We start from the raw sequence: 12,086 nt of genomic DNA on the forward strand, positions 1-12,086 counted from the left end.
TATTTCCTGCTAATTTATCTGCTAAAGTCTATTATTTTTACTTATCCCAAATGTCCACTACTACAAAATTAAATACAATCTCTTTCCATACCTCACAAGCAGCAGCTAGTTCCGGGCTCCATTTGGAAGCGTCGCGAATAATCTCATTACCTTCCCGAGAAAGATCACATCCTTCATTATGAGCTTTTACACCATCTTCTAGAGCTACTCGATTAGATACGGTACCTGGCGTATTACCCCAAGAATGTACTAAAGTTCCTCCACCGAACTGTAGTACGGAATCATCGCCAAAGATCTCAGTCAGAGCAGGCATATGCCAAACGTGAATACCTCCTAATGCCACAGGTAGAACACTTGGTAAAGAAACCCAATCTTGAGAGAAATAAATACCATGACTTCTATCTTGTTCAATAAAATCATCACGCAGTAAATCAACAAAGCCCCAAGTTATGTCTTTTTCACCTTCAAATTTACCTGCTATGGTACCAGAGTGAATATGATCTCTACCAGACATACATAAATCTTTTGCTAATACCCAAAAGTGGATACCATGATTCTTCTGTCTATCAATAACCACATGCATTGTGCGGTGGATGTGAAGAAGTATACCATTATCGTAGCAATAATGAGCCAAGGTAGTATTTGAGGTGAATCCCCCTGTCAAGTAGTCATGCATTACGATCGGAACGCCCAATTCTCTAGCAAATACGAGTCTTTTCATCATTTCTTCGCATGTACCTGCAGTATCATTCAAGTAATGCCCTTTGATTTCACATGTTTTAGTCTGTACTTTAAAAAGTGCTTCGGCACAAAATAAGAAACGATCTCTCTAACACATAAATGGTTGTGAGTTTGCGTTCTTATCATCTTTGGAAAAATCAAGTCCACCGCGAAGACATTCATTAACAACTCTACCATAGTTTTTAGTAGATAACCCCAATTTAGGTTTAATAGTACATCCCAACAGGGAATGACCATAATTGTTCAATTTATCTCTTTCAACTTGGATACCATGAGGTGGACCTTGCAAAGTTTTAACATAAGAAACAGGTATTCGCAAGGCGTTGAACCCAAATACATTACCTACAATAGAAGTAAACATATTGGTAATGGAACCTTCTTAAAAAAGGTCTAAAGGGTAAGCTACATAAGCAATATATTGATCTTTTTCTCCAATAACACGCTCGATGTTGTAGCATCTTGTGACACCCCGGAATTTTTTTCGCTAAGATTCAAACATTTCTTCACGTGAGTGTAGACTCAGACCGGAGGACTTGAAAATTTTCACATGAGTTAGGATGAGTTCCTAAGTAATTAAAGAGCGTTAGAGGTGATGTGGGGTCATGAAGGACCCCTAGGACCAAATCAAGCCAAAAGGTTCGTCGTGGCTAAGTTTGAGGAGGAGTTTGTGTGAGGGGTTGACTTCTAACGACCCTATCTTTTGATGTATGACGATCTTGGTAGCCCATGACCTATTAAATTAATGGTCGTCGAGTCTTCTTTCCAACGCCACCAAGAATGTAATTTTTGGAGTTCGGAGTCAAAAGATATGACGATCCTAAAATGAACTAGCACGACAGAAATTCTAGGCCTGGCTGCAACTGCTGGGGATCTGGGCTTGGCGCCGCAGTGGCGCGATGCGCCACTATCGTGCCAGGAACATGCCTCAGTAGTTTGGTCCCTGGCGCGACGCGCCACTATTGGGTAGCAGAGTTTTTTTTAAGCCAAATTTCAGAACCTAAAAAATATTACCTTGGTGCTGTAAGGGCGCGACGCGCCACTATCGCGCCAAGAATGTGCCTCAGTAGTTTGGTCCTTGGCGCGATGCGCCACTAACAGGTGTGCAGGTTTTCAGGCGAAATTGACCTGGCGCTGCACTGGCTCGATGTGCCACTATCGCGCCAGGAGCATTTTAGCCTAGTTTTTAGAACTTTTGAGAAGGGGTAGTTTGGGAATTTTCCCAAATTATATATACACAGCCTTGGGACATTTTTGGGATCATTTTCAGTCCCACACTCTCTCTCTAAAAGCCCTAGGAGCTTTTCTCTCTCTCTCTTCTTCATCTTCTCCATTTCCAACAAGAATGGTCCAAGAGCTTCAAGATTTTTGTTCTCCATTGAAGACCCAACACAAGGTTTTCTTCAAAGTATTTAAACAAGGTACGTAAGGCTAACCTAAAATATGGATTGAGTTCTTCCATATGCCCCTAGATATGTTGGTTAGGAGTTGTGAAAGAGTTGCACCTTTTAGAAAGGTTTTCTTGAAAGTTTTTCCTAAACTATGGAATGTTTTTAGATATAAATGGTTGATTGATGATTTTAATGACCTGAGTTACTAAATAGTTATCTTTCATATTTTTGACTACAAATATATCTTTGTATATAGATTTATAGATGTTGACGATATTCTTGAGTTGAGTTTTGTTGAGAGTATGGATTCATGTTTCATTCACATGAACCCAAGATGAGATTTCCTTGGTCATAAATTGTCTTGAGTTGAGGTGGATGGTTTTGTGTATATATGTATTAATTGGAATGAAAAGGATGAATTGGATAGTTAAGAATGTCCCTTTGTTTCTATAATTTAAACATAAGACTAAAATGAAGATTTGCGGAGTACATGTTTGATAGTGATATGATGATAATAGTTGACAATGATGTGATGATAATATTTGATGGTGATGTGACTGACGATGTTTTGATGATGGTGTGAGTGATGATGTGAATAGTGATTATCTAATATGTGTAGAATGATTGATGAAGAGGTATGTTGATGAGGATGTTGTGTGATGAAGTGGATTGGAGTCTAATGTGATTTTGTGGTATATGATGTGCAAAAATTTGAGTTGATTGGAGTCTTAGAAATATTTTGAAAATAAATAATCCTTTGAGGAGGAGCTTTAAATAAATTATTTGTGAACCTTTTTCATAAACTATTTATACACTAATTTGAGTCTAAAGAACTATTAGTTTCATCTTTGATTTAGAAAGGAGTTTAAGTATGAGTTGAGTATGAGGAGCCTTTAAATGAGTTGAGTATTTTTACATTAAACTATCTACTTTGAGTTTGAGTTGAGGAGTTGAAATTATATTTTTATGTACATAATATTTTCTGCAATCATTCAGTTGAGATTGTATAAATTTTTAAAGAGAAGAGTTTGATAATTTGAGATGAGTCGATTTGAAAGAAGGTCCAATGAGACTTGTCATTATGAGTTAATCGAGTTGAAATGAGAACAGAGTTGATGAGGTGGCAATGTTCCACCTGAAACTAGCCGTGAGGGCTTGTTTGAGATGATTGGAGGAGTTTTATGAGCATGGAGTCATGGGAGGAGTATCGAGTACCGAATTGGGCAAGAGTATAGTCCATACTCTAACCCAATACCTATGTTGCCAAACATAGGGGGGATTGAACCGTTAAAGTTGGATGCTTCCCCGAGAGATTTATCCTGACATTATAAGACTTGGTTGGATTGGATCCATGAGTGTTTGATTAGTTCATACCCTGGCAAGGTATGAACGGGCGTGACAATAACGTCGTTTTGTTGTACCTTCACTGGCTCATAAGTGATGGTTGTCGGTTAAGAGAAACTCCCATTTAGGTCTTGATAGTATTCTGAGTTAGTTGAGTTGAGTGAGTTGCTATATGCTTATGAGTTAGTCTTGTCTAAATTATTTCTTGTTAGACTTAGGACACTTGAGTGAGTTGTTACATATTTACTGAGTTGAGTCCTTTGAGCTGATTGTTGAGTTGAATGCTGAGTAGATTGTATATGGTCGAATTGGAATAGATGAATTGTGATTAGATTGAATAAAATGGTATGTGACTAGATTGGATTTGATTATTGAGTTGATTATTGAGTTGATTGTATATAATCGGAGTGTACGTGATTGAAAGGGATCGAATTGTAAATGATTTGATTGAACTGTATTGTGTATGATTGGATTGGACTGTATGGTATATGATTGGTCTTTGTCTAAAAATGTATTATTACTTTAGACTTATGATGCCTTGTTGAGTCTCTCTCATCTTTCTGAATTGAGATATGTGGACCGATGTTATTCTTCCTTGAGGTATGTTTCATTCTGCCATTTTACATACCAGTACATTCCACGTACTGACGTCCATTTGGACCTGCATCATTTCATGATGTAGAGACAGGTTTAAGAGATCATCAATAGGAGCATCATTGGGCTCTATTCGCACTCAGCGTATTGGTGAGTCCTCCCCTACATTCGGAGGACACCGTCTGTGTATTCTTGCATCGAGTTAGCCCTTTTCATTTTGATTTGAGGTAGCCATGAACATGTCATTGACACCAATTAGATAGTAGTGATAGAGGCTTAATAGACTAGATAGTGATGAGTCGATTGAGTATTTCTATCCTTGAGAATTTCTTGTCAAACTATTTTTAAATGACAAATATTTTAGTTGATCTGTCGGCCCATGGCCTTTATTCTTTGAGTTGGATGGGTTATTTGAGTTGCCCACTAAATTACTCTTTATTTTTAAACTTTCCGCTGAATGAATGAATGAACGGATGTGTGATCAGGCTATGTGGTACGCTTGGGAGCCAGAAATAGTTTCTGAGTGCCGGTTACGTCTAGGGTACCCTCCCGGGGCGTGAAAAACATGGTATCAGAGTACAGAGTTCAAGTGTCCTAGGGAGTCTATGAAGTCGTGTCTAGTAGAGTCTTGCTTATGGGTGTGTTGTACACCACACTTATAATCAGGAGGCTATAGTACATTAAGAATTGTTTCCCTTCTTTCATATTCTAGATTTGTGCGATAGAGTTTAACTGTATCAATGTTCCCTTCCAATTTGTGCGTTGCTCAAATCCATTCGACTACCCCTCATACTCAAGGTAGTCGAAACAGTAAGTATGAGATTCTTGTTGATGAGTTAAGATAAAGTCTTGAGGAAGTGAAGAGACTGCATAAGGCTTGAGAGGAGCCGATTGTGTGCTTAACTTTATTGATCTGGGAAGATGTATTCTCATTCATATGTATCGTGCATTGAGCCAGAGCGAGATGTATCCTAGAATCTTATCTCTACATCTTGATTCGAATGTTACCTTCGAGGGGAAAGTTATGTATCTAAGTAATAAAAATCACCTTTCGATGGAATGCGATCCGAGGCATGGAGAGCTATGATTGATACGATGATTGTAGAGTTAGAAAGAGAGAGTTAGAGGAGTAGAACTCAAATAATGAGAATGGTGGTTGATTGAGTCCTACAACTAGGGTGAAGTATTTATGAGGTGAGTAATGAGGTGTAATGAATGATTGTGATAGTGCTAGTTTAAGATTTAATTTGGTAGGCTTGACACGATGTATGTGAGAGATTAAGATATTAACTTGAGAGAGGTATGTGCTATGAATGGAGGTGTATGTGACCCTCAAATGTAAGTAGTGAGTTGAGGCTAAGTCATTTGGTAAGAAGAGGCTTAGGATATGTATATGAAATAGTATAGATTTAAATGAGGCTCTAATTTTATGAGTTGCTTTGGGTGACTAGTTAGTATCCTTTAGTTGATGCCTTTAAGCTAAGGGGGAGATGATAGGGTAACGATCCAAAGTAAGTCTTGAGATTTCGATAGTGATGAGTTGGCCAAGATGATAGTAGACGGAGTTGAGTGAGAGTAGATAAGGGAGAGTGAGTGATTCCCGATTGTGATAGTTGTGTTGTACTTGTCTAGTCGAGGATAAATGCGTGCAGGAGGAGTGAGATGAGACCTTGTGATGAGCAATAGATAGGTAAGAGTATGTTAGTGTGTCTCCGGGAAAGAGCTTATACGATGATGAGGGTATAAGTGTTAAGGTAAGCTCGAGAACTCTTAGATATGAGTGAGGTAGTTAGAGTAATAAGCTTGAGTGTATGGTTGTCACTGTGAGAGTGATGGTAGTAGGCTAATAATCATATTTGGGGGAATGATTGGAGGTTCGTGAAGGGTGTTATGAGGCTTAGAAAGAAGAGGAGGTTTGGACACCGATATATTGACCTCATGAAATGGTGAAGAGGATTGGAAATGTCACTCGTGAATTGGAATTCGACGTTTGAGGATGTAGATATTTGAATGATTCGGTTGATGGAGTTTCGATGTTCTATTCGTGCCAAATGATGAGAATGATGGAGGTGATGTGCCTATTATTGAGTTGAAATAATTTGTCTATTCTTGAGTTTGAATAGCCAATTGTCTAAATTGCCCGATTGGTTGATTTGATTGAGTTTTAATTTTTATTCGTGCCTCGAGTCCACCATTGATTTACTCATCATTCGAGGATGAATAATCCGAAGGGGGAGATAATGTGACACCTCGGAATTTTTTTCGCTAAGATTCGAACATTTCTTCACGTGAGTGTACACTCAAACCGGAGGACTTGAAAATTTTCACATGAGTTAGGATGAGTTCCTAAGTAATTAAAGAGCGTTATAGGTGATGTGGGGTCATGAAGGACCCCTAGGACCAAATCAAGCCAAAAGGTTCATCGTGGCTAAGTTTGAGGAGGAGTTTGCATGAGGGGTTGACTTCTAACGACCCTATCTTTTGATGTATGACGATATGGGTAGCCCACGACCTATTAAATTAATGGTCGTCGAGTCTTCTTTCCAACGCCACCAAGAATGTAATTTTTGGAGTTTGGAGTCAAAAGATATGACGATCCTAAAATGAACTAGCACGATAGAAATTCTAGGCCTGGGTTGCAACTGCTGGGGATCTGGGCTTGGCGCCGCAGTGGCGCGATGCGCCACTATCGCGCCAGGAACATGCCTCAGTAGTTTGGTCCCTGGCGCGATGCGCCACTATTGGGTAGCAGGGTTTTTTTTAAGCTAAATTTCAGAATCCAGAAAATATGGCCTTGGCGCTGTAAGGGTGCGATGCGCCACTATCGCGCCAAGAATGTGCCTCAGTAGTTTGGTCCTTGGCGTGATGCACCACTAACAGGTGTGCAGGTTTTCAGGCGAAATTGACCTGGCGCTGCACTGGCGCGATGCGCCACTATCGCGCCAGGAGCGTTTTAGCCTAGTTTTTAGAACTTTTGAGAAGGGGCAGTTTGGGAATATTCCCAAATTATATATACACATCCTTGGGATGTTTTTGGGATCATTTTCAGTCCCACTCTCTCTCTCTAAAAGCCCTAGGAGCTTCTCTCTCTCTCTCTTCTTCATCTTCTCTATTTCCAACAAGAATGGTCCAAGAGCTTCAAGATTTTTGTTCTCCATTGAAGACCCAACACAAGGTTTTCTTCAAAGTATTTAAACAAGGTACGTAAGGCTAACCTAAAATATGGATTGAGTTCTTCCATATGCCCCTAGATATGTTGGTTAGGAGTTGTGAAAGAGTTGCACCTTTTAGAAAGGTTTTCTTGAAAGTTTTTCCTAAACTATGGAATGTTTTTAGATATAAATGGTTGATTGATGATTTTAATGACCTGAGTTACTAAATAGTTATCTTTCATATTTTTGACTACAAATATATCTTTGTATATAGATTTATAGATGTTGACGATATTCTTGAGTTGAGTTTTGTTGAGAGTATGGATTCATGTTTCATTCACATGAACCCAAGATGAGATTTCCTTGGTCATAAATTGTCTTGAGTTGAGGTGGATGGTTTTGTGTATATATGTATTAATTGGAATGAAAAGGATGAATTGGATAGTTAAGAATGTCCCTTTGTTTCTATAATTTGAACATAGGACTAAAATGAAGATTTGCGGAGTACATGTTTGATAGTGATGTGATGATAATAGTTGACAATGATGTGATGATAATATTTGATGGTGACATGAATGACGATGTTTTGATGATGGTGTGAGTGATGATGTGATTTTGTGGTATATGATGTGCAAAAATTTGAGTTGATTGGAGTCTTAGAAATATTTTGAAAATAAATAATCCTTTGAGGAGGAGCTTTAAATAAATTATTTGTGAACCTTTTTCATAAACTATTTATACACTAATTTGAGTCTAAAGAACTATTAGTTTCATCTTTAATTTAGAAAGGAGTTTAAGTATGAGTTGAGTATGAGGAGCCTTTAAATGAGTTGAGTATTTTTACATTAAACTATCTACTTTGAGTTTGAGTTGAGGAGTTGAAATTATATTTTTATGTACATAATATTTTCTGCAATCATTTAGTTGAGATTGTATAAATTTTTAAAGAGAAGAGTTTGATAATTTGAGATGAGTCGATTTGAAAGAAGGTCCAATGAGACTTGTCATTATGAGTTAATCGAGTTGAAATGAGAACAGAGTTGATGAGGTGGCAATGTTCCACCTGAAACTAGCCATGAGGGCTTGTTTGAGATGATTGGAGGAGTTTTATGAGCATGGAGTCATGGGAGGAGTATCGAGCACCGAATTGGGCAAGAGTATAGTCCATACTCAAACCCAATACCTATGTTGCCAAACGTAGGGGGGATTGAACCGTTAAAGTCGGATGCTTCCCCGAGAGATTTATCGTGACATTATAGGACTTGGTTGGATTGGATCCATGAGTGTTTGATTCGTTCATACCCTGGCAAGGTATGAACAGGCGTGGAAACAACGTCGTTTTGTTGTACCTTCACTGGCTCATAAGTGATGGTTGTTGATTAAGAGAAACTCCTATTTAGGTCTTGATAGTACTCTGAGTTAGTTGAGTTGAGTGAGTTGCTATATGCTTATGAGTTAGTCCTGTCTAAATTATTTCTTATTAGAGTTAGGACACTTGAGTGAGTTGTTACATATTTACTAAGTTTAGTCCTTTGAGCGGATTGTTGAGTTGAATGCTGAGTAGATTGTATATGGTCGAATTGGAATAGATGAATTGTAATTAGATTGAATAAAATGGTATGTGACTAGATTGGATTTGATTATTGAGTTGATTGTTGAGTTGAGTGTATATAATCGGAGTGTACGTGATTGAAAGGGATCGAATTGTAAATGATTTGATTGAACTGTATTGTGTATGATTGGATTGTACTGTATGGTATATGATTGGTCTTTGTCTAAAAATGTATTATTACTTTAGACTTATGATGCCTTGTTGAGTCTCTCTCATCTTTCTGAATTGAGATATGTGGACCGATGTTATTCTTCCTTGAGATATGTTTTATTCTGCCATTTTACATATCAGTACATTCCACGTAGTGACGTCCATTTGGACCTGCATCATTTTATGATGCAGAGATAGGTTTAAGAGATCGTCAATAGGAGCATCATTGGGGATCTATTCGCACTTAGTGTATTGGTGAGTCCTCCCCTACATTTGGAGGACACCGTCTGTGTATTCTTGCATCGAGTTAGCCCTTTTCATTTTGATTTGAGGTAGCCATGAACATGTCATTGGCACCAATTAGATAGTAGTGATAGAGGCTTAATAGACTAGATAGTGATGAGTCGATTGAGTATTTCTATCCTTGAGAATTTCTTGTCAAACTATTTTTAAATGACAAATATTTTAGTTGATCTGTCGGCCCATGGCCTTTATTCTTTGAGTTGGATGGGTTATTTGAGTTGCCCGCTAAATTACTCTTTATTTTTAAACTTTCCGTTGAATGAATGAATGAACGGATGTGTGATCAGGCTATGTGGTACGCTTGGGAGCCAGAAATGGTTTCTGAGTGCCGGTTACGTCTACGGTACCGTCCCGGGGCGTGACACATCTTCCTTTGTAATGATCAAGACTAGTAATTCCATCGGTCCATACAGTTGTCCATGTACCTGCTTCTTCATGTGGAACTCCAGGTTGAGGTGTTACTCGGAATGCTGCCAATATATCAGTATCCTTGGTTTGGTACTCAGGAGTATAATAAGTCAATTTGTACTCTTTAACACCAGCTTTGAATCCAACACTTTCTTTAGTATCTGTTTGTGGTGACATAAATCCCTCCCTACAACTCATTAATTAAGAATTCTCACAACAACAAGGTCTACTCGGCACAAATTCCGCGTTAATGAAACTTTTCACAGGAATCTTTCACAAAATTTCCAACTAATACTAATATTATCAATTAATTAGAATGGTTGATTATTATACCATGGTATTTGATTTGCCAAGTGCATCATTATTGTATACTCTTTTATATATATAGCGCAACCCAATTTTTATTTTTTACCTTTTTTTTGGAAATCGAAATACCTAAATAACCTAAACAATAAGAACTTCTTCTTGAAAGTGGTATATGTTGTATATGTAAATCCTAGATGGGAAAATATATGGAATTCCTCTATGAATCTATGAAAGGTATAAAAAAGAAAGAAAAACACAAAGAAAAGAATAGGCTAGGCATAAATCGATGTGTTGAAATTTAAATAAAAAATAAATAAGAAGAGGAGCCCATTAGATACAAATAATGAATCGTAATAGATATAGAAAATATAATTCAGGTTTGAATTCCATAGAATAGATAATATGGATGGGCTTGTCTATAATGATAGACAAATAAAAGACTTTCTCAAGATTCTGATTCATCCACTTGAGATTTTAAAATTAAAATAGGTTGGGTGAGCTTGCAAATTAACTCAGTCTCATTGAATAAGTAAACAATTAGATTTGTTCAATTGCATGGTGCCAACGAAATCGAGTGTTAATTCTCATTTTATTGAATTAACCGATCGACGTGCTAGCGGACATTTATTTTTAATTCGATAATTTTTGAAAAAACATTTTGACATATTTTTTTGTTATTATTATGAGAATCAATCCTACTACTTCTGGTTCTGGGGTTTCCATCCTTGAAAAAAAAACCTGGGCATCATCATTAAAATCATCAGTCTGGTACTAAACCTCATGGGGGCATATCCGTATTTGGCAGAGTGGGTGAACATACTCGGGAAGGAAATGATCTTTACATGGAAATGAATGAATTTGGAGTGATTAATAAAGAAAATATTGCAAAATCAAAAGTGGCCCTAGTTTACGGCCAGATGAATGAACCGTCGGGAGCTCATATGAGAGTTGGTTTGACTTCCCTAACTATGGTGGAATATTTCTGAGATGTTAATGAGCAAGACATACTTCTATTTATTGAAAATATCTTCCATTTTGTCCAAGCAGCATCCGAAGTATCGACCTTATTGGTAGAATGCCTTCCGCTGTGTGTTATCAACCGACCCTAAGTACCTGTAACACCCCTCAAATTTTTCCAAAGATTTGGACCCTTCTTGTGTTTGGGAGAGGTCGAACCCGAGTATCTTGAAGTATATTCGTGAGTTAAAGATGAGTCTCTGAGGGACTGAGCAGTGTTAGAGGTGATGTGGGGTCACCAAGGACCCCTAGGACCGAGCTAAGTCCAAAAGGTCCGTCGTAGCTAAGTTTAGGATGAGTTTGTATAAGGGTCCACTTTTAACGACCCTATATTTTGAAGGACGTCAATCTGGGTGGCCCACGACCTATCAAATTAAAGGTCGTCGAGTCTTCTTTCCAACGCCACTAAGAACGTAAATTTTGGAGTTCGGAGTCAAAAGATATGACGATCTTAAGATGAACTAGCACGGCAGGAATTTTATTTTGGCCTGGGTTGCAACTGCTGGGGAAATGGCCTTGGCGCTGTAAGGGCGCGACTCGCCACTATCACGCTAGAAACATGCCTCAGTAGTTTGGTCCTTGGCGCGACGCGCCACTAAAAGTTGTGCAGGGTTTTTTAGGCGAAATTTCCAGAACCCAGAAAATATGGCCTTGGCGCTGTAAGGGTGCGACGCGCCACTATCGCGCCAGAAACATGCCTCAGTAGTTTGGTCTCTTGCGCGGCGTGCCACTACGAGGTGTGCAGGTTTTAGGCGTATTCATCCTGGCGCTACAATGGCGCGACGCGCCACTATCGCGCCAGGTGCATTTTTAGCCTATTTTCAGAACTTTTGAGGAGGGGCAATTTGGGAACTTACCCAAATTATATATATGTTACCCTTGGTCTTTTGGGAACACATTTTGCAGCCTCACCCTCTCTCTAAAAAAACGCCCTAGCTTCTCTCTCTTTTCTTCCTCTTCTCCATTTCCAACAAAAAGGAGTCCAAGAGCTTCAAGATTTGAGTCCATCCATTGAAGACCCAACCACAAGGTTTTCTTCAAGTCTTCACTAAGGTATGTAAGGCTATCTAA

General features: G+C 38.4%; 1 protein-coding gene and 1 pseudogene across 1 annotated transcript; one reads left to right on the top strand and one right to left on the bottom strand.

The window, feature by feature from the left end:
- On the bottom strand, window positions 1-10,735 carry LOC129882463 (ribulose bisphosphate carboxylase large chain). Its single transcript, XM_055956760.1, is given in 3 exon segments — window positions 1-1,183; window positions 1,879-1,893; window positions 9,648-10,735. Coding segments are annotated over 3 exon segments (1,404 nt in total). The 5' UTR covers window positions 9,891-10,735; the 3' UTR covers window positions 1-37.
- Window positions 10,681-12,086, top strand: part of LOC129883505 (ATP synthase subunit beta, chloroplastic-like) — an 18,448-nt pseudogene continuing 17,042 nt past the window's right edge.

The sequence above is a fragment of the Solanum dulcamara genome, chromosome 3 (genome assembly GCF_947179165.1).
Source record: "Solanum dulcamara chromosome 3, daSolDulc1.2, whole genome shotgun sequence".
In the NCBI taxonomy this organism is placed as follows: Eukaryota; Viridiplantae; Streptophyta; class Magnoliopsida; order Solanales; family Solanaceae; genus Solanum; species Solanum dulcamara.